The 22,279-nt window shown below is 41.8% G+C and overlaps 5 protein-coding genes across 6 annotated transcripts; 1 reads left to right on the top strand and 4 right to left on the bottom strand.

Moving 5' to 3' along the window:
• Positions 1–924: 924 nt before the first annotated feature.
• Positions 925–1,621, bottom strand: LOC131883296 (large ribosomal subunit protein P1-like). The gene is made up of 2 exons (XM_059230733.1): positions 1,430–1,621; positions 925–1,316 (listed from the first exon to the last, which is right to left on the bottom strand). Exons 1-2 carry the CDS (start codon positions 1,496–1,498, stop codon positions 1,059–1,061), a joined length of 327 nt encoding a protein of 108 aa, XP_059086716.1. The 5' UTR covers positions 1,499–1,621; the 3' UTR covers positions 925–1,058.
• A 948-nt stretch (positions 1,622–2,569) lies between these two features.
• Positions 2,570–4,961, bottom strand: LOC131883295 (lipase 3-like). The gene has a single exon (XM_059230731.1). It carries the CDS (start codon positions 4,216–4,218, stop codon positions 2,734–2,736), a length of 1,485 nt encoding a protein of 494 aa, XP_059086714.1. The 5' UTR covers positions 4,219–4,961; the 3' UTR covers positions 2,570–2,733.
• A 5,591-nt stretch (positions 4,962–10,552) lies between these two features.
• On the top strand, positions 10,553–13,524 carry LOC131883776 (E3 ubiquitin-protein ligase TRAIP-like). Of its 2 annotated transcripts, none has more exons than XM_059231333.1 (3): positions 10,553–10,713; positions 11,314–12,248; positions 13,300–13,524. In XM_059231333.1, exons 2-3 carry the CDS (start codon positions 11,451–11,453, stop codon positions 13,504–13,506), a joined length of 1,005 nt encoding a protein of 334 aa, XP_059087316.1. In that variant the 5' UTR covers positions 10,553–10,713; positions 11,314–11,450; the 3' UTR covers positions 13,507–13,524. The 2 variants fall into 2 exon arrangements, with proteins under 2 accessions (XP_059087316.1, XP_059087318.1); XM_059231335.1 differs by lacking the exon at positions 10,553–10,713 and adding an exon at positions 10,789–10,959.
• LOC131883775 (nose resistant to fluoxetine protein 6-like) lies at positions 13,520–19,164 on the bottom strand. Its single transcript, XM_059231332.1, has 12 exons — positions 18,655–19,164; positions 16,491–17,133; positions 16,335–16,426; positions 16,069–16,262; positions 15,516–15,679; positions 15,274–15,435; positions 15,010–15,207; positions 14,792–14,930; positions 14,512–14,722; positions 14,272–14,414; positions 14,031–14,186; positions 13,520–13,722 (listed from the first exon to the last, which is right to left on the bottom strand). The coding sequence occupies exons 1-12, from the start codon at positions 19,112–19,114 to the stop codon at positions 13,573–13,575; spliced, it is 2,712 nt and encodes a 903-aa protein (XP_059087315.1). The 5' UTR covers positions 19,115–19,164; the 3' UTR covers positions 13,520–13,572.
• A 378-nt stretch (positions 19,165–19,542) lies between these two features.
• LOC131884021 (nuclear pore complex protein Nup93-like) lies at positions 19,543–21,869 on the bottom strand (the record flags this gene model as incomplete). The annotated part of the gene is given in 3 exon segments (XM_059231648.1): positions 19,543–19,951; positions 20,027–21,273; positions 21,349–21,869. Coding segments are annotated over 3 exon segments (2,074 nt in total), but the record flags the coding sequence as incomplete, so codon positions are not given.
• Between the last annotated feature and the right edge of the window lie 410 nt (positions 21,870–22,279).

Raw genomic sequence — 22,279 nt, forward strand, 5'->3', positions numbered from 1 at the left:
TACCTGTCTTTGTACTATCTGCAACTCACCTCTTACCTTTTTTCATGTGCATTGAACCAATTCTAGTCATACTCATTGTGATATCACTTTCTAGTCAACTATTTTATTGCCTTTACCTTTTGACATTCTTCTTGTTTTACCATTTTGTATAATGTATATACATCAGATTTTATTTTATAGTTACTTTTACGCCATGGCATGACCAAGAGTAGCAATAAAGATTATTATTATTATTAATTGGACGGGATTTATTCATTTTTAATCAAATGTTAAAGTTAGATCATTTTTTATTTTGAGCCAAAGACAACCAAACTTTTACTAAAAAACTACTCCATTACCTTACATATTAAAAATAGTAACGCCATACCAATACAGGTACTTTGGAGGGGGAATAAGACGAACTTGTCTCATTTCAGAAATAAATGGCGAGATGTTCAACAACAGAAGTAAAAACTTTTTTAGTTGCCTCGCTGATTTGAGATTAGAGCATTATAGAGGGGTTGTCAAACCCTTTAGGGCATTAGTCAAAGAACTGGAGCAAACAAGCCCTTGCATTTGACGCGCAAGCTAATAAAAAATAACGTGCAGGAAACCCAAAATCTACCTTTAGAACATTAAAGATTTAACACCACAAAGGAAGAGTTTTTGTCTATGAAATCAAGGCATTGCTCTTCCAGTTTCTTTGTCAATCAAATTACAGCCAAAGAGAGGAAAGTCATCGAAAAATGAAGAAAAAAATGAGAAAGATTTGCAATTAACCCGCCCATGGGCGGGTTTTGGGTTTGTTTATCCAACGAACGGGTTTTAGCCAACCCTAGCATTTCCAGCGGCTCTTCAAGCTCAATAATTAATTTACCGGTTCGAAACCCGCCACTAAGTCCGATTCATTCAATGGGATTCAAATACCAAGTAAAACAAGATCAGTAGTTTCGCAATTATATTTCAAACTGACTGAAAAATACAATGGGTACCCGATGGTGTGGGTTGAACCCATCCGTATCCGAACTCGAGTAAACTCGGAGCAATGATGCTTGTTCTGGGACTTGGTGCAATCCACTCTAGTCAAACAGACCGAATCCCATGTCGTCATCTTCCTCTTCAGACTCTTCCTTCTTCTCCTCCTTCTTGGGAGCATCAGCAGCGGGTGCGGCCGCAGCGGCCGCAGCCCCAGGAGCGGGAGCGGCGCCCACCCCCGAACCCACGTTCGTAATGAGCTCCTTCACGTTACAAGACTCCAAAGCCTTGGCGAAGAGACCGGGCCAGAAGGGCTCCACATCGACCTTGGCGGCCTTGAGAATAGTCTGGATCTTCTCCCCCTGTAACGGATCTCAACATCAATATTGTAACTAAAAACTTCGCTGAGTCTTCGTCAATTAACAAACTCTTTAGATCCATGGATGAGAGTGGTTCAAGGAAGTTTTACACTTACGGTGATGGCGACATCGTCATCGGCCAAAATGAGAGCGGCGTAGACGCAAGCCTGTTCAGAGGTGTCCATGGTCGAGTGTTGAGATGGATGGGATGGGGATGAAATCGCAAGTCGCCGATTATCGGGCTTTACCTCAGAGGAGAACAAGCGATTGTGGAGAAACACAAACGGAAAAGGATGAACGGAAGCGTAAATATTTATTCAGTCAGCCGATGAAACAGCTGATGCAGAGACCGAAACAAACAAGGAGGCACGGAGAAGTGGCATTCAACGTCTTGGTATCGATTCTTAAACTCGTTTTCCATTCATTATGGCCGGGATCAGAAAAAATACCGTTGATAATTGATCATTGATTGCTTCAAACTAGACTATGAATGCCAATACATGGTCATCTCAATATAATATGGCTATTACATGACAAGAAAAATAATAACCCAGGACCAGCGATGCCCGAGAGTGTTCTCGAGAGTCAGATTAGTCCAGGTAAGAGCAGAGACCAAGCGATCGTTCCATAGCTGGGTTTTCAAGATTTACGGAGCTAAAGGCTCATCTACCTGTGTAAATCATAATTTGGGCCAACCCGAATTCAAAGCGCGAATTCCCCGACAAGAATTGGCTGCTTAGCAACACTGTGGATCCTGGCATGTCGTTCCTTCCTTCACTGTCTGACAACTTCCCAGCAAGGGTCCAATACAACGACCTTGAGAATTGAGATCCATTTTCATTGAATGATTGTGATCCGAATAGCGAGTTCGTGGTTCATTCGTGCCTGCCCCAAGATTTGACCTGGTTGCCCTTCATTGTTCATAAATCATTGATCATGAGTTCATCGGCCCCGGGGAAGGAGCATCATGCTTCCAAAGTGGTGATGGACTTCGTGGACAAGATTTACGATCAAACACCCGGCTTCAACGACGTATTTGACGAGGAGACGTTTTATATGTTTGCGGCCGGCTTCACCTTGCTCACGTGCTTAGTAGCCTTCACGGCCTCGAGATATATTACCATCAAAGGCAAATCCTAAATCTCTCCCCACCCCTAGGATAGAAAAGAAATTTCAGCAGCCGAGTCTAGGATTTTGGGGGTGGCGAATATCATGGTATTGAATCTCAAGGGGGGCACAGAAGGCGGAGCACTTGGTTTTTGTTTATTATTACTAATTTATTTTACATGAAAATATACACATGACAACATTTCAGAATTAGTCGTTTATATTGAGACTATAAACTCAAAATGGCGGACGAGAAATGGGACGAAACATGGGATGGATCAATCACAGCGCAAAAAGACAACCCCCTCTATTCTTATCGAGGGGGATTGAGGGCCATATGTCGGTAGATTTTCATGGCTGATCGCCCCCACATGAAATCCAGATGTCCAAAATTCTCGTCCTCCACTTGATGCTCCTCGACGAGATTGGCCAATTGGGATCGAATGCCCGCCACATCGTGCCGTCCGGCGGCCCAATCGCTGGCGCTCCAATACATGACCACGGGACAAGTGACCTGCGTCAAGCTATAGGTCCGAGTCCCATCGAAGTTGCCAAAGGACCCGCGCTTTCGACAAGCCAAGTAGTGAAGAATGTTCTTGGTGGAAGTCGAAGCTGGACTGAAGGCCAGAATGTCCGTTAGAGTCCTGGAATCGCAATCGTAGTAGCCCGTGGCATAGGTGACTAGCGTCGAGATGGCAGCATAGAACGGTACATTTTTGGGCAAGTTGATGGCGTGAAGACCCAAGGCGTTGGCCACGTTGATGCTCATTTCCGCACTGTGGAGGAAGCGACGTGGGTGACCAAATACCTGTTCAATGTTGGTGACGGGGGCCATGATGGAGGCCCGCTTGATTTTCCGATTCATGTCGGGATAGTAATTCATCATGACGAAAAAGGCCGTGGAACCCATTGAATGACACACGAACTCAATTTGAGATCGCTGGGTATGCTGAAGAACGTAGTCGATCATGGCGGGCAAGTCCGATTTGCCGTGCTCATCCCAAGAGAAATCCCAAAACTCTTCGGAGTCGGTAGACATGGATACGTGACCCTTGCTGTAGGTGTTCCCGCGGAAGTTGCCCATCCAAACGTCGCAATCGGAGTCGCACAGAACATAGGCCAATTTGCCGATGATCCAATCGGCCGAGGAGCATTTCAAACCGTGTTGGACGAACACAACGCGTTTGTTGATCTTGTTCACTTCGCCTTTGCGACGTTGAATACGATGCATATTCAATTTGTAGCCGTCATCCGTGGTTACGGGATGATTCTCGATGATAAAGCCTTCGCGACTAACTTTAGCGGCTAGCTCTTGAAACACGGGGGGGGTGAAGTGGCTATCACCCGACATCACTCTGAAGATGAATGTGGAGGTTTTCATGATATGAGTTGGCCCTTTCTCAATGAAGATATTGCGAAAGAAATTCAACCCAATCTCGGTTCCTAACAAACCCACGGCCCAACCACTTTTGATGCCCACTTGGAAGGCTTGTTTAAAGGCGTCGCTGACTTGGTTTAGGACGGTCGGGCATGTGCAGGTGACATTGGTTAAGCATCGGGAGTCCCGATGATGTGACCTTGCCATCGAATGAACCGAACAATGTCCCGCGGGTGGAACGGGATAAGGGACGGTGTTCCAATAATATACCTTTTCTTTATGTTCTTCAAGATATTCGGGTCGATGAGATCGTGATGGTGAGCTCTCGACGAAGGACGAAGGGTAACTGCAATCGTCTTCATCGGTGAGGAGGCTTGGCCCGGTCAACGAGGAAGGGTGGTGATTAAAATGGGGTGGCATTCTGTCGACTAAAGATAACGACCGTTGAGTAGTCTGAGTCCCAACCAATCAAAAATCGGAACAGAGGTAGTTGGGGGCTCGACCGATTTGGGTATAAATAGGTCAAATCTTGGGACGGCGAAGGTAAGGAGCACCACGTTAGTAATGGTGTAAGCTAGGAGCGCGCTGACTCGATCGAGCCGGTTCTTTGTCTTCTTCGGGGTGAAATTCACTGCCCTGAATGGATGCTGGTCGAGGTAAAATCAGTGGTCGAGTTCAATCAGGAACATAGACCAATGGACCATAACCATCCCCAAGGGATTACTGGAATGTGGATTTCTCTTGCTCGGCCAAACGAATGAGTGGGCGTGTCAAAATTTAATCGCGAACAGTGCGAGCTCGATGACCGTTCGTTGGCTATGAAGTTCATGGAAGGTTGAACAGTAACCTCTGTTTATAGGATTGTGTCAATGGCAATCACAGGGACAGTAGATCTATTGCTTTTGAAGGATACTGGAAAACTGACACCAAATGAAATGACGAAACAAATTTCTGAAGAGAGCACGCCACACACTTTTTCGCTACGACAAACGTGTTTAGTGACGCAGATTGGCGGATCCTTGAAGATCATTACGATCGCTCAGACTAGGCAACGATTCCTTTATCTCTATCTTTGTTTAAGCGAACTGACCGATCAATCAACGACTAACGAGGGAGCGAGGGGAACAGATTGACAATATTGTAAGTTCTGGAACTTGGTAAATATTCCTGCGTAACGTCTCGCGATTGCGTTACATACCCCATGGATTGACAAGCGAGTATCATCTGTCAACCTCGACCAACCCTCAGTATGAGGGAGTGTGGAAATCCCCGGGGAGGAAGGAGTTCAACGTTCCAACTTGTTCCTGAGAGTCATCGCTCTTTCAGCTGTAAGCTTCGAGTATGCAAAATACTTGATTGACCTAACCAACCCATTTGGGAATTGAATTCCAACAAACATACGCAAAACTTTTTTTTTTTGTTTTTTTTCACGGGCTTTTTTAACCACTCCAGGGAATGAAATCCTCAGTACTATTGAGGAAATTACGGCTTTTTCGTAATGCATGTATTGTGTAAAAGCACATTTTTAGGAAGTGGGACTGTTCAAGGGGAACAGCTTAAGAAACATTTGAAATCTGATGATAGTCGAATTAGAGTTTAAATAAAGGCTGATTTGACCCTAACGCAGTGTTTGAGAACGAGGCAAGAAGCTTAAAAATCAGAAAAAGAGCATCTTTTACGTCAGACGGAGACTTATTTGCTTGGAATGGTATATTCGGCGATGTGTCCCCACAAGTTAAGAGAAATGTGCCCCCTCTGTAGCTCAAGGTGTAGAAAATAGTATTCAGACACTCTGAGAGAGTAGCAAAACCACCTGTTTATTGATGTTCATATCAGTCTTGGCCATTTTTCTGCAATTCAAGCTAAATGGGGGATTTTTTGGCAAGCTCCTTCAAGTTGATGAGGCAGGTCGACGACTGTACGATTTGAAATAGATAAGATCTCAGAACTGACGTCGGCAAGGTTTCGTGTCGGATCTCTCGACCTACTGCGCCAATTTCGAACAAGCACGAGATGCTTGTTTTTTATTTGTTACTTGACGAATTTTTTGAGTTATCTGATTGTGTCCATCAAAGAATAGAGTCTTCATCGAAAAACTTGACTTCACGTAACATTAAATTTCTCCAACCGTCTTATTGATAAAATCAAGATTTTTGCCAAGGAAAAGTTCATCATCCGACTATCGTAAAAGGCCAGAAAATACATGGCTACCCACGGTGGTTAAAATAGCCCAAAACTGTGAAAAAGGTTGTAAAATTCGTCAAGAAAGGTACACAAAGGCCGTCGGTTTTGACTCTTTGATTGAAACAAAACATAGTCATGGAAATAGATTTAGCCAAAGAAAGCGTAACTACACAAGAATTTCCAAAACTTTTGATTGTGCAAAAGTATATGCCTAGTTTTCAATGCCAGGATGCAAAATGGGGTACCCTTGAATTGCATAGCTTGTTAGTTTCTAAATGAACCAGGAGGAATACTGATCACTTACATAACCAAAAAGTCTTAGATAATTGAAAAATGGAGTAACATTGCAACTAAGAAATCGATGGATTTGATTTAAATTTCAAAATAGGATGACTAAGCCACTGAAAATAAAACAGCTTCAAAAATGCAGTGTGGATATTCTATGCATAATGGCGTTTTGACCTTGCCATTGACTCATCTTGGCAAGCAATCTTGGCCGCTTAATTCTTGACGCCATCTTGTTTACTAGAGCTTTGACGTTCCCAAGAACTGGGAGAGGTTACTATTGCACCTTGTGTGTTTTGATAGCGAGAAATTGAAATTAACAATCAAAGCAAAGTAAAAAAAAATTGCATATATAGATGGCCACCTTGAAGGATTCATTTTGAGCCATTATTTTTAAAGTTAGCATGACGTTTTAGTTGACTTGACCCAAATTGGGCCAAAATATGTTCCGATCTAGGCCATATTTTTGCCTTAGGTCTTGTGATCACAGAATAGTGTCAAAGTGAAATTTGAAATTTAAAAGGATGAAATTTAGTACTAACACAGAAATGCCAGTTAGCATGGACACGGTGCTGGACTAAGTCTCTCCGAAAAAAAGTTTTTCCGCCTCGATCTTGCTCACTGACACAAAAGTTTGAAAATAACTTTGTATTGCAAGACGTAACGTATAACAGAACGATTTACGTTTGTGAATAACATTGAAAAAGGTACGTCGGTTGAGGAGTCTTCAAACGCCAATCAATGATCATGCTCTTGCATAACACATCGTTACGCATGAAGTGAACTAAAATGCTGGCAATGTCAAATCAAAGTTAATTGTAGATTAATGAACAGCTGAGATACCTTAGACAGCACTAAATGCGGTATACACGTTAATCGTAAGTGTGCACGTTCATGGTGTTTGTGAGTTAATCCTATCAGTCTGGTGAAAAAAGTGTGTAGGGCAGATTTGGCCGATCATTGAATGTGAATGTTTGTTATTTATTGTTTAAAGCCACTCAAAAACACAATGTGAACGAAAGAGTAATGGCACAAAAGAGGAGATAGAAAAAATAAATGAAGGTTAGGGTCGAGATAATAAATGTGGAAGAAATAGGAAATTATAGCATACACCAAAGAGTTTGAGTCATTTTACTCCAATGGCGAACAAACTCCATAGGAAAGAGGACACATTTCTAAAAATAGGACAATGAAGGAAGCAAGCTTTGTTGTTGGAGCTTGTGAGTCATGCAAATTAAGGCATGATATAATTTCGATTAAAAATACTTTTGATATCAAGCCTTGCTATCACATGATTTTTTGTTCAATCAATATCAATATTAAGTTAAATGAGAAAGCCCTCCATTGCCCATCTAAAGGTCAATTTGCTCAGGTAATAACAGAAAGCGCCAAATCATGTTCTGTAGTCAAGGACATCCGAGAATTAGATCACGATGTTTGAAGAGAAATTCATCCATGAACCCCCCCATGAAATGGGCTTCAAACCTATTTGAGGTATGTTTGTGAAAGGCTAAAATTCTTCCTATGACAAGTAATCTTGAAATAAGTATTTATTTTGTTGCGCTATTTTAAACAGCATTTGCGACACTGTGAAAGGAGTTTGAATCGACCTCACTGTAACTTCTAGGCTACTGGAATTGAAGATCGAACAATGAATGAAGTATCTATTTGTTCAATACGTCGTGGAGTAGAAGTTAGCCCAATTTCTTTCCATGAAGGAGGCTCCAGTTTCGATTTTTCTCTCGAACCTTTTCTGAGGATGCTGTTAGAATGTATCCTCTTAAATGGCAGTAGAACACATACGATAAGAAAACAAATTAATTGCTTCCGGTCCCAGAGAAGGGATTTAAAACATTTCTTATAACAAGGAAAAAACCACGACAATTATGCTTAAATCTCCAAATAATTCGGACATATAGCCATTTTTGGAATGCTTACAATTCCGATGTAAAGGTAGGACCCACTTTGGCTAATGAGGCTCAAGAATAATTGAAGGACTTTTACAGTATGAAGTTGTTTAGAGAATCTACTATCTCTAACGTAGGCTTATCATAATGATGGAATTACAACATAAGTTAATGGACTTTTTTGATCTCTAAATGCTTTATCATCCATAAGGAGAGAGACGGACGAGCTCACTTCATACTCTCAGCGATTTGAACCTACAAGTGACAAGAAGACGGTGAGCACAGTACACAACATCGTGAAAATGAATCATATAGACGAAGAGACACTTCACCGTTTGGAACTTGAATCGATGGAAACCTTTGGCGACGTTTGCAGATTGTTCATAAAGGATGACCTAACAAATCTAGACGTCATAGAGGCATTGCTCAATCTAACAGAAAAGTATCCACATCTTCAAGACAACGGATCCATGGAAGAAGTTTTTAGCAAGATGTTTGAAGTTCTGAGAGTGCAACCGTTTCGTCAGGTAACAAGAAAGAAAGAGAAGCGTCAGAACTCACGTGCTCATTGTTCCAGACACCGTTCCCAGTCTGAACCAAGTTTGTCAGGGATAAAGCTCCCCAAAAATAAAGGAACATTCTCCATCTTACAAAGTTTCGCTGTTTCAGGTACATACCATATTGGGTAAAGTTTCTTTTGTTTTCATCCTAAACACTATCTGCCAATTTCTAGGAAAAGAATCATCAGATATGAATTGCTCGATCTGTTTTGATCCACTCTCCTCTGGCAAACACAAGCTGACCATGCTGGATTGCTACCATGAATTTCATACCGATTGCTTGAACCAATGGCTGAAGAAATCCCGAACTTGTCCCATTTGTCGCAAATTGGCTCTCTTATTTCAAGACTTTCCCAATCTTGCTTGAGATGTCTGAATTGGCTTTGAAAAGGACTATCAAGCTCATTGGTTACAACCGTTTTATCATAATTTTCAACAGGGTTGATGTTTGCCAGGCTATGCAAGAGCTCAAATAATCAAATTAATCGTAAATATTGCACGGCTTTGAACCTTATTTTGCCACCTTAACGAATGTAATGTTCCAACAACTACAATAGTGATTTTCCCTTTTGAGACCTGCCATAATCCTTTAAATCCTGAATGAGTTACCAAATTCTTGTTTTATTATTATTTCAGTCCTTGGATTTATGCTTAAGATATTTTTTTACTTCTCCTCGCCCTGCGTGTCAAGTTGATAGAAAACCGTTTCAGCAGTCCTAATAATTAGACTTATAATTATTTCAGCATTTATACTCCCTTACCCAGTGTGTATTTTGTATGCATTTGTGCCAGTTGGTTAACTATCATGTGACTAAGTGCAAAAGATATTTAAAGGTGTGCTATCAATTTCAAGAGAGACCGTGAGGATTTTAACGGCTTACTGTCGTTTTCCCTCTTTCCATGTACACACACTCAAGATGCATGTTCAGTACGTATATGAAAAAGTGGATTCATGAAATAGTCCCCTCAATAGTATGGAATATTTGAGACTTTTTTGAATAAAAAAACTACCTGGTTGAGACAAATGATCTCATAACCAATTGTGTATCTCATCGTTTCTTGAGTTTCTTTGTAAGGCGTGATAGTTGCTTCATATAAGAGTGATTTCAAAGAAATGAATCACCCAGCCTAGCATTTCATCAGCTTCTGTGAATGAAGGCTTGAACTGACCAATCACGTAGCACTATGTTGACTGGCGTTGAGTGTTTAATACAAGAACTACTGATGGCGAGACCGTTCCGCAACTTCAAAATGAAGAGGAAAAATCAGGTCTCGAATATCTGCACATTCATCGAAAATAAATTGCAAGGGATCAGACCCTGTGGTAACACAATGCTTTGTCCATGACTCAGACATCTTCATGAAACAGGAATCTGATTGTCTGATAATGCGAGTTACTATGCCTTCGACCAATACAATATACGTTATCAAATAAAAAGAGGTAAGCAAGCACACGGTTGGAAACGAAAGAAAATGAGGGTCTTAAATACTAGTTCAATTCATACCTCATATCAGTGGCGTCTTCCATTGAAGTTTTTTTTACATCCCTACAATGTCCACCATAAATTTGAACACTCGGATAAACCAATTTCAAGGATGTGCGCCGTGAGCAATGTAAAATAGTCGTAAATCCATTGGGTTTTCATAACAAAACAATTTCAAGAAATATCAATCTGTTATGTTAACCAATTTAGCTATCGACTTTGGGTTTTGTCCGGGAGCAATTTGGCGGAGCAATGACACCGACAGTTGGTACCTTGGCCTGTAAGGAGCACCTGATCTTGGCCACACTGCTCATTAGCAATTGCTCAAAGCACGTCAATTTTGTCGCCTGCTTGCGCCAAGGGCATAAGTCAATCCATGGTCAATGGTTTTTGGTCTTCATGGTCAATCTTAAGAAAGCTTTGTCCATCTAATAAGGTTCGACTAATTCTGGAAGGAGAGTGTTAATATGAGTATGCATTTTCATGGCGGACACTGTAAGTACCTATGTGGTGTAATATGAACCTTTTGTGAGGATCTTCCCCGTTGACGTTTATTTCGTGAAAGAAAGATTTGGCCAGCCAACAATTTGATCGAGAGACTTCGGACAGTCGATTCCTTGTACTGCATACATGTGGTTCAATTGGTCTACCAAAGGACGATTTTCAAAAGTGCAATTTTCAAAGTTCATTCAATCTCGAGATCATTAGTTCGATTAATTCAAAATGAATTCGGATCTCCTGGTACGAAATAAATGTGGGCAGGGGACTGCACACTACATCAACCTCTAATAAAGAGTGATTTGGTTCCTGTCATGAAAATAGAACTACGAACGAACTGCGTGTCCCAGAGTATTATGGGGACGTTTAGACCATTTGGTAGTAAAGCTAATTGGGTGCAGATTGCCAAATCAAGAGAACACTCATTTTGAAGAGGGTCTTGTATTGCCTGACTGAAAAGACAAATGATAAACAGAGGTCGATTGATTGATCTAGAGAACATGGGTAACAGTGGTTTGGAATTGGAATGATTTAATATGCAGACAGGCCCCTGTGTGCGTGACTGGTGATAATTGGTCTCGGTGTTGTGCCTTTCAGATCTCGGGTGGTCTGTGTGTGTGTTCTACAACTTTCTTGTTTGCGGAAGTCTAAAATCTCAATTGTGACTAGTAATAACTTTATTGTCACTTGGATGTGCACGTATATCTACCTACGAGTAAACTAAAACTGACAATATGTCGCCAATCAGTTGCAGTATCTGCATCGAAAACTTGATAACTGCCCCCCTCAAGTCAGAGGATGAGATTGAATCCAACAAGAAATGCAAACTTGACGTGTCAACGGCTCCTTGCGGTCATGTGTTTCACACGGCTTGTCTGTCCCAATGGGTCCACCATCATCATCATTGTCCGCAATGTCGACATCCAACTTCAGTCACCTCGATGATCAAACTTTATCTGAGTGAGGAGCAAGAAGTCAAAACCCCTAGGGGCGGTTTAAATAGCAAATTGGTGGAGGGAGCCGCCTCCTTGGAACAAACAACACAGGGGGAATATCATACTGAAGCAGAAGACCATAAAGTGATCCAAGATGTCTTGCAATGTCAACTGGAGGATTTGGAAAGCCACTTACAAAGGGCGAGAAAGAGCTTGAATTTGATGGAGGACCAATTGCAAGAGAGGGTCATAGAATTGAGCGCTCTAGAGATCAAACTCATTCGTGGACAAGACCGAGAAGAGAGCCTTCATCAGACCATTCATCAACGAGATGCTCGAATTCGAGAGCTTGAACTAAAAGAAACGACAATTAAGAATAATTGGGACGAAGAAAAGAAAAATCTGGGTAGTCAGTGCGCTCTGTTGACCAAAAGGAACTCTGAATTGCTTCAAAAGATATACAAGTTCAGGGAGGACGAAAGAAGAAAGGATTTGGACTTGAGGGGACAAACGCAAAACATTGAGTATCTAACAGTCAAAAATGCTCAATCGGAGAGTGACCTTCAATCAAAAAATGATATCATCATTGAACTGCAGGTAACACACACAAACCCCAAGGTCTTCTCAAAGCCAGAATGGAGACAAACAGATCAACAGCGTCAATTTCTATTCCGATATGACAAAAGCACCGTTCTTTTTAGGAGTCTTCGACGAATCTAATTTTTGAATCACTTTTGAGTCACGGGGTTTGTGCACAAAAAAGTACGAAAAGTTTGCTACTGAGTCGCTATTTATATACTGAAGGAATATGTTACAAAAACATTTCAACAAGATGTAACAAAAACTTTTTGCCGTTTAATTTCTTAAGTTTAACAACGATTTTTCTTACGAGCTGAAAAATCGCTTATCATGATTTCAAACTTTTCGGAAATAGTAAGGGAAATGAGTTTGATTGAAAAAGGAAGAATGGTACAAATTAGTGTTGGAGCGAGTCGGGACTCGAGTGCACTCGAGTCTTTTACTAGATCTTGAAGAAAATGTCCGGACTCCATTAGGGATTCGTCAAAAAAGAGTATTCATTTATTCTTACAATTTCTCAAGACGAGTCTTTTTGATAGAACTGACTTTAGCAAACCCGAGTCCTCTGCTGGACTCAAGTCAAAAAAGTAAAAAAAATCAAAGTACTCGTACGAGTCAGACTTTTACCGGACTCGCCCCAGCATTAATGCAAATGCTATTCATAGCTTAGGTGTGCATTGTCTGATTTGTCTATGCACCATGCAATTGTCACGTCCATAGGTTCTATTTAGGGACTTTATTTAGCAAGAACTGGAGGCGAGGAAGTGTTACGTGAAATAAACAGTAGTTGTTCATTGAGCATGAAACAAGATTTTGTATATTGAAACTTGAAGTTTGTACCCCTCGGGTTTTTGTTGATCTTTTTGTCAGAAAAGTCTCATGATTTGAAATGCACACACGTGATCAGTTTGTTGAGGCACGTTGGACATTGAACCCATGACCTCGAATATGCTGAAATGTTTCAGAACTCGACTCTGGCCTTCGCCAATTATACAAGAATTGTTCAAATGGCACAAACATTGAATGGAGTTGAACGTACTTACAATTCGTTTTTTATGTTACATTACAGACCCAATTGGAAAACTCCCATCGATTTGAGAGCTACTCTGTTTATGAATCTGTGGATCGAGATCAAACTCAGCCCAAAGGAAGTTGCTGGTCTAATTGTTGCCGGTGTGTCAAGTGCTCAATAGTCATTGCCATCATTCTGGCAATATCTTTAGCCTCATTTGTTGTCATTCCCTTAAAAGTGATATTTACTTCCTCTGATACGTAGCATAAACACGATATCCAGGCTGTTGTGAATTTATGTGTATTCGTATGCAAGGGCTAAAGCATTAAATTAGTGAGATGCATTAGTCACAACGATGGCATCAGGATCTTCTCGGTCTCCAGAGGAAGATGAGCATTCAGAGGCTCTGACGTTGTCATCCTCAAATGCTTCATTCGCTTCGCCATTTTCACTCTCAATCTTTTGCGCATCAATTTGTTCCTGAAAAGAAATGCATAATTATGAAAACTCTGACGATTGGTTTAAACTGGCTGTTTTTCCGCACAAAATTCAGCTCCTCATAATAAACACGGGTTATTGGTGTATGCAACGTACATACAGTTTGGTGGTTTTTCCATCAGATTTTGATTTGTCACAGATATGACGTTTCAACTATTTGAAACGTTATGTCATCAAAGAAAGATTCAAATGACTCAATGATGTTGTTGTTGACAACTAATTAAAAGTCAACTCCTGGACTTATTCTTGTGTTTGATTTGAATTGGTTGGTCGGATGGTCATGTTTTTACCTGTATCTGAGATTGCTGTCTCTTGAACTCTGCCCGTTTCTTTTGAGGCCCACTGAACAAGAGCTTTTCAAGGCCGATGAAGGGGGATTCAAACATTAAGGTAAGGAACACGGACAGAATCACACTCACGATCAAGTGACCCATAAAGACGTAGAACTAAAGGGAAAAAGAAAGATAAAACACTCTTTCGTGAGTAATAATGGCATGAAGATTTTTACAAAATGGGCCCAAACACACTGACCATGAAGAATTTGTCAAAGTACATGACACTCTTTCTTGACTTATGGAATGCATAAATCATGGGCAGATGAATTAGATAACACTCGTACGTCATTCGACTCAACGGATTCCATAATGGATAGCCCAGGACATGTCCAATGAATCCTGCAGAAATGGAGAATTTTCAATGACATGAGGAAGACACTTATCAGAACCTCAGGCTTATTCTTTTTTTTTTCATTGCACAATTTTGTCTACTAACCTGCATATCCCGTCTGACAAGCAAAGATCACCCAAGAAATTCCGATTGCCCAGGCTAAACGAGAAAACGCGGCGAAGAATACAGCCTCGGTGGTGGAAAAACATTTCTCCGATAAAATGCATGAAAAGTTCACCAACCATTTTTCGGTCAGGCCGAAAATGCACGATAAGCAGATCAGAGCTGATATGAGCCAACCAGCCAAGATGTAGTACTGCCAACCAAAAGAAAGTTGATTTGTTTTGGAAATTCACTTCAAATTTGTTTATAAGAGCCACGTTACCCAATGAATCTTTTCACCCTCGCGTCTATGGTATTTTTTGGGCAAGTGGTGCATAATGTAACCAAAGATAACGCCCCATATGTAGGGCGCGGCTCGGTTGTAAGGTCGCACATAGAACTTATCCATCCAGTCCAAGCTCCTATGGTATTTAAAAATCTCATTACTAAAGAAAGCCTTTTCTCGCTCAACTCAGTGCATTGTATGGAAAATGTACTTACATGATGGTAAATGTTATGGACGGCGGCCAGTCTCTAATACCGGTTAAAATTCCCGGCACCGCGCATGAGACAGCGAGTGCAACTCCGGCGACTGTCCATCCAATTCGTCGATAATGCCACATAATCCACACGAGCGGGGGACCAATGAGAAATACTTGGAAGTCGACTGCCAAATACCAAGAGACTTCGAGGCAAATCCTGAAGCAATGAAACATGACCAAGTGACAAGATGATAAAATACAGAGCAATGTGCCACCTACTTACCTATCTTGTGCCACGAAGTTATTGATGTACAAGATATTTGTCCACCAGTTCTCAGCACATTTGTCACTTTCCTCATGCATGTACATCCAAAATGGTCCTTGTCCCATGTGGACCAAGAGAGTACTCACAAAAAGAATCACGATACCGTACAAGGGTGTCAATCTGTAGAGCAGTGATAGAAATTATATCATGAAAGGTTATGATGCAAAGAGGTAACATGGTGCAGATTGGTGTTGGCAAACCTGCAATATCGGTGGAGATAAACGAAGAGGATATTGAGTTTCCCATTGCGCTTATCCAACTCTTTCAATGTAAGAAACGACATGAGAAATCCTCCCAAAGTAAAGAACGTGTCCACAGCAAAAAGACCTTCGAATACCACATTCATGTACCAATCGAAGAAAATCTATGTATGGAACAAATGATTTCGTAAATATTCACAATCTTGTTCAAACTGTATCACAATTTATGATTTCATCTCAAAAAATAAATCAGACTTTAAATGGCTGTTTAGGTAGGTAGACAATTTTCGAATAGATCTTATAAATATATCACAATCATAGCTCATTCCAAACATCATTGTTCACGTGTTCAGATGCTGCCGGACTATAAATTTTTAGTTGAGCGTTCTGAAGAGGCAAGCAAAGGCTCATTTTTCTATTGACCTGAAGTTCAGAATAGGCGTTGTCGGGACAGGAGTTTTCATAGTTGGAAATCCAGTTTTGGGAGGATGAGTTTTTACTTCGAAAAAAACCCAGCCGTTTGTTCGTATAGTATCATTTCATGGACACTTACATCACCCACGCCGAATGGATTTTGCCAAGGGATGGCCCCTCCAACCCAGTACGTGTGTCCGAGAATAACCCACACCATGGAAAACACGCGGAGCCCATTGATGCACTCGATGTTCTGTTTAGTGCGGTCCGTATTGAAGAGCTTACTTCCGTTGGTGTACAAAGAGAAGCAAAGCAACACCTTCACTGGTGTACCTATGAAACAGACATGGACAAGAGAATTTTACCATTGGGTTGAAGTTGATGCGAAGTCATTTCGTGTCCTACTTTTATAGTTATTGACCTTTTCGTCCCTGTATCCGAAAATTTCCGTGCAAGTTCCAACTATCACCAACAAGCCAAACAACAGAATGATGACACTGAAATATAAGTGATCCAACATTATGTATGAAGGGGTGATTTGATGCACTGGTTGGTTCTTACATGCAAGCCAGATCTCCACCCGTAAACCCTTGTTTTTTTTCTTCGGTGTAATAGTAGCTCCCGATGTCGTAAGCAAACGGATAGTCAATGGTGTCGTTTTGAACCAGGAATGCCAAGACCTCTTGAATGATTTCTTCCAAGACTACTTCTACCACCTCTACCTTGCAAACGGACGGAAGACAAATCCCCAAATGTGGCCTTTGAAACAGTGTTCCCAGGATGATATCTTGAACAATTGGTTCGGGATTGCCCAGTAGGGACCAATCAATACCATAGTCCTCGTGGTAGGGGGATTCCAATACAACTGCGTCTTTTTTGTTCTGATTGGAGCTTTGTAAACGCTTTAAAACCACGGCAGGGTTGAGAACGTCCTCGTAGTGTGAATAGAACTCCTCCTCCTCCTCCTCCTCCTCCCAACCGAGAGCGAGTTCCGAATCATTAGAGGGAGGTTTGATTGTCGAACTAATCTTGAGTCGCCCAAGAAAATATGCGCCGTCGAATCGCCCATGGGGGACATTGGTTCCAACAATATCATCCAGATTGCTCATCACGTGAATGGGCAGACACTCGTCGTAGGTTCCCAAGGCATTCAAGTTGCCGTCGAAAAAACCAGAGCCTCCCAATTTTCCAGTCGCATCCGCCACTAATGGAAAGTAATGGAAAGAATGTAATTTCTCGTAAGTTGAGTGGTCCCAATTCAAAATCGAAACAGTCAACGAGGACAAAAATGTTGCTACCTTACTGTTTGTTTGTTTGCTTATTTATTAGGCCACTCTGACACACTACTGAGGCACAAATGAGTGATCATGGTAATACGAGGTATAGGTATATAGTGATATAAATGATTATATTGAAGTTTTCATGCATAAGTTGTATACTGCATTGGGCAGAAGTTCCTTTATGCAGTTCCCACAGAGAGGGTAAGAGTAATGAAAAATATATAAAGGTTTATGAAGGTGGGTGTGGGAGGGTTGAGCTCGGGTGAATTGAAGTATTTATTTCAACGTTTTTGGCTTGCTTTTGCAAACTTTCCTTCAAGAGAATGGAAGGGACATAGGACTGTTGCAAATATGACTTTGGAAAGCACCTCTCTTTAAGTAAGTTTGAGTTTGAGATAACCGCTGTCCTTGAGACGAGCCATGACTGTAGAGATTGTGATACTTTTTAATTAGAGAGTTTCAAATATTTTATGTGAATAAAATTCGCCTTTATATGAATTACCTCAAAAAGTTCAGCCATGGTCAAAACATTTGTTATTTAAGAAGTAGTGTTTCCTCAACGAGGAAAGGTCTCCGATTTTTTTGATTTTGTTTCGTAGACAAGGAATGTTTTTCGAAAGTAGAGCGTCTACACTTTGGCCGCCGAGAGATAATCGTCGGGTGAGAATCTTAGTTAATTACTGAAACTTATCAATTTTTGTGAAACTCCAAACGATATCAGAATCAAAAATATTTAACTGATTGGGTTCCTAATGCAATCACTTCATGTATGGCAAAGGGAAAAATAAGAGATACCTTGTTCTCGTACATTAAATTGTTTGTGAAGTTCATTGTATTTCTGGATTAGTAATTGTGGCCCCAAATTAAAAAAAGTTTCTAATCTCAAGTCTTTATACTTTTCTAGGTTTTGATTTTAAAATAATCGTTAAAAGCTAATAATACCTATCATAAAGTCCATCGCCAATTGTAAACATATTTCTTGTCACAGATTTTGGATCCAGAAGCAATAAAAATTGAAAAAGATGTGTTTAAAAAAAAGCATTATTAATGCAATGACTGTTCGCTTGTTCCCTCTCCCGAAAGGATATCCAGATCCTAGAAATAATGTCTTTGCCCATAGATCATTCCTGAAGTTGTTTCTATCTTTTGAAACGTGTATTCTTTTGCGATCAATGTACTTTACGTTTATTCTTATCCTATAATGTGTGTCACGAATTGTTGAACCGGGGAATTGCCCATCGTCACATAATCACGAAAGAGCAATACTTGAAAACATGAATCTGGTTACTAATAGTAAACGTTTCATTAAATTTTCTCGATGAGTCGAGTCCCTGGTTAGAATTTTTCCAATGAGCTGTCAACTTTTTATTAAGCAATTGTCACGCACCCATGTCAAAAAAGGGCTGGCATGTGTACTGCATATTATTAATGTTAGACAAACTTACTTCTCCAACCCCATTCGGGTCTATCCACAACTAGTGCTAATAAGGCCGTCTCACATTCGTCCAAATTGTCCAATAACCAAGATTGGACCAGTTCCATTGATTGGGCAGCATCGATGGACCTTGCTGAATCGGCCAGACCGGCGATGTTTCTTTGACTTAATCTTAGGATCTTTCTGGCCAGTCCATCCACGCTGAAGGCTCTGGAAACAGTCTCTTTGGGCGATAACCCTGCGTAGAATTGAGGCAATTCATGGTGTTGAGCGAGTTCCTCGACCGCACAGAGAATGGAACGGTCGGAAGGAGTGGGTTTTTGGAACTGTAGGTTCTCGACCTTCAACAGAACGTCGTCAAAACTGATATTGTTCAAGTATTTGTTTTGAGGCGCTATAGACCATGCTCGTTTTGGTCCAGCTACCAAATTAATGGCAAGGATAAGTAACCAAGGGTTCACCCTCACCATGCTACTGTTAATGATTGTCTGAAGTGAGTGTTACATTCATTTTGTAGGAGTTGGAGGAGGATCCTCAGTATCTCTCTTATCAATCGTTAGTTTCAAGAACCTCAAAGAAATTATCTTCTAAGTAAACTTATAGAATCTATGCAAAGAATGTGACGATGAGGGTGCCGTAGCCCTCTAAACTACAGACATGAGCCGTGATGGAGTAGTAGGCGGACTAGACTAATTTTTTTCTTTTGAAGCGACCCTCTGAGATGTTCTCAATGACAAAAGATTTGATTGATAGGTACGTGTTTGCCGATGGCCCAACATGAGTGAAGAAAATCGTCTCGTCCGACGTTTCATTCAAATCAATGATTCACATCTCGATCAATAATCACGTCAACAGATGTTCAATGAATCATTGAGAAAGAGGACTTGCTAACAATTAATGGCCATGGGAAAGTCGAGTTTATTATCGTTATTGGCACTTGGTTAATGTACGAGCATACAAATTTCATTTTCTGGTCACCATCCTCTGAATGAGTCATTGACTTAGTTCATTAGGACTTCCATTTGAACGAGTCGAGCATTGGTGTCACCCGGCATTCGATAAGGGATCATCCCCGCATACGTGATGAGGGCTTTGGCTCGGTCTCGTAAGGTATCCAAATGCCGTTCTCTTCCTCCATCTTGACCCATGCCTCGCCCTGGAGTAGCACTTTTGCTCTGTTTGTATTGGGCAAATAGAATACTCATAGCTGAGAGCAAAAGGTCGGGAATATTACGACGAATCTCCTCTTGGAGAAGACGAAAGTTGCCAACCATGAGATCAATCTCGGAGACCAACAGAGGAACGAGCTGAAATGGAGGGCCATCATGAGTGAGGAATTTGTCAGCGAGTCTCTGGACACTAACAACCAACTCTCAACTTACCTTTAACTTGGCCAATGTATCCAGGGCATCGTCAAATTTCTTCATATGATACAGATCGAAGAAGGTCATGAGATCGAGCAAGAGGTAAAATGACTCAATATTAGCCTTAGAAGCCCCATGTCCGAGACTTCTATAGCGCTTGGCCACATCTACAGATTGGCGTTGCAGCCGATCTCGGCGGGATTCCACAGACGCGGGTTGGGCAATGACCTGAGCCAGTAGCTTGTTTAACAGTTCAATGACTTTGTCATGCTTGCGAGCCAAGTCGTAGAGTTTCACTCCATCCTCAAACATCCCTTTCTGTTCGGAATCTTGGGCTACCAATTCAATGACTCGTTGAGAGTCCCCGGGAGAGTTCTGAAGGCGATCAATTAATCCCGGGGCTCGAGTTCCATCTTGCGTGAGTTGTCCCAAAAGTAGGTCGAATTCACGGGACTCTAAAACCAGAGCGCTCACGCAGGACATGAAGAGATTCTCATCTTTTGTTCCACGTTCATTGCGGAGGAAGTAGAAGTATTGGAGGGCCTCCTTGGGATCCGTGCTTTCAAACTTTTTCACATAAAGCATGATGAGACGGGCAATGTTGAGCCGTCTCAATGGATTGCGATCGCCTGATTCTCGCGAGAGCAGGGCGGCCTGAATGTTTCTAGGCAATAGAAGGATACGTATTTCGAACAAGGATAGGGCAATGTGAACGGCGTGGGCTCGGAATCGGTTGGTCCGGAATAGGAACTCGGTGGCAGCTTCAAATTGTCCGGTGAGAAATAGCACTTGAAAGTATAAAAGCGGTTTCTCATAGGCGTTGAAATGAGACTCGCCATATTCCTCAGACATTTGGATCTGCAACTTGGTCAGCGTTAAGTGATCTAAGGCGTGGGAAGAGGCAATCTCATCGTCCCCGCGAATCTGGTACAGCTTCAGCCATAGGTAGTCGTCCAATGAAGTGGCGATCTCATTATGTTCATCCGATGGATCACACGCCCCAAGGAGGCAATAAACCGCCCGTTTAAAAGGATCCGTGGTAGAGCGAATGGATCGGCGATAAGCTAGTTTCACAATATTGTCCGAGTGAGGCGTAAGACGTTGGTCCACGGAAGTGTTGACTTCTGTCAGAAACTTGGTCATGTCCGACAATCCTTGACCGGCTTGATTGGCCGATTGAATGGCGGCTTTAACATCGCCACATCGAAGGGCGTAAAAAATCATGGCCCAGACCGGCGCCCCGTCAATTAAACCATCTTCTAGCCCTAAGGTCAGTCAGTGAGCGGGAGTTAAGTATGAGAAGTCAACTCCTTCGAATCGAAACAAAGTTCATTACTTACCCGGGGTATTCGGTGGGATTTGAACCTTGAGGAAGCTACGCACTAATTGGTAAGTGCCGGGTATGCCACCTAGCTGAGCCTTGGGCATGTTATTGAACACGGTGGTGGTGATGAATTTTTTGAAATCGGCTTCCAAATAATTCTGAGCGGCTTGCACCACGGCCTTTTGACAGACATCTGAGGCCCGCCAAGTGGCGATCTTCGAGGCTTGATTGGGTGCGGGCGGGAGATTTCGGACCAAGCTCCGCGTGATTTCCCACAAGGCCGAAACTTCTTGATCCCGTTCAGGTTGGAAAAGGCGACCAAAGTGATCCACCAGATCGGGTTTCAGCGATCCGCCACCTGAAGCCACCGCCTCATTATAGCGGCTGACCACTTGGGCATAGGCCACCTCCTCATGATCTAAAGTCGAGCGGCCGGCATGCAATGTGGAATCATGCACGCGACTGCGCTCAGGACGAATAGAGCGGGTGAGTTCCAATAGATCGGAGCCTGGACCGGGCGGGCCGCCCAGAGCATGCNAGTTCTTTGCCAGATTCGAATCCGGACTCGGCGAGTCTGACAAAAGTAAAAAAATCCAAGGACTTGTGGACTCGCCCCAGCAATATTAATAGTAAATTAACCCTCTCAAGCTCTTGTAGGAAATCATATCGGTTCATATTTACAAGAAAAGAAGGGACCAAGAAAAAAGATATAGAAAGAAAAACATGAAAAACAGAGCAACGCATATATTTTAAGTGTTAATTTGTTGACTAGAAAATGCGAAACGACTTCAGGAATGGGAGGAAAATTTATAAGTTTAGGATTGTTTTTGGTGCATCGAGTGTTTTGATGAGATCGAGCGGCGGATAAGGATGATGAAAGAGAAAAATAAAAATCATTTCTCAGGATTTTTGTTGGTATACATAGCAATTCACGAGGGCTGGTGTAG

The sequence above is a fragment of the Tigriopus californicus genome, chromosome 7 (genome assembly GCF_007210705.1).
Source record: "Tigriopus californicus strain San Diego chromosome 7, Tcal_SD_v2.1, whole genome shotgun sequence".
NCBI classification, from domain to species: Eukaryota; Metazoa; Arthropoda; class Copepoda; order Harpacticoida; family Harpacticidae; genus Tigriopus; species Tigriopus californicus.

Coding starts and splice junctions, on each gene's coding strand:
- LOC131883296 (XM_059230733.1), bottom strand. CDS start 1,498: ATGGACACCTCTGAACAGGCTTGCGTCTACGCCGCTCTCATTTTGGCC. Junction 1,317..1,429: donor ATGACGATGTCGCCATCACC/GTAAGTGTAAAA, acceptor GATCCGTTACAG/GGGGAGAAGATCCAGACTAT.
- LOC131883295 (XM_059230731.1), bottom strand. CDS start 4,218: ATGCCACCCCATTTTAATCACCACCCTTCCTCGTTGACCGGGCCAAGC.
- LOC131883776 (XM_059231333.1), top strand. CDS start 11,451: ATGTCGCCAATCAGTTGCAGTATCTGCATCGAAAACTTGATAACTGCC. Junction 12,249..13,299: donor ATATCATCATTGAACTGCAG/GTAACACACACA, acceptor GTTACATTACAG/ACCCAATTGGAAAACTCCCA.
- LOC131883775 (XM_059231332.1), bottom strand. CDS start 19,114: ATGGTGAGGGTGAACCCTTGGTTACTTATCCTTGCCATTAATTTGGTA. Junction 16,263..16,334: donor AAAGGTCAATAACTATAAAA/GTAGGACACGAA, acceptor TCTGTTTCATAG/GTACACCAGTGAAGGTGTTG. Junction 14,415..14,511: donor TTGTCAGACGGGATATGCAG/GTTAGTAGACAA, acceptor CCATTTCTGCAG/GATTCATTGGACATGTCCTG.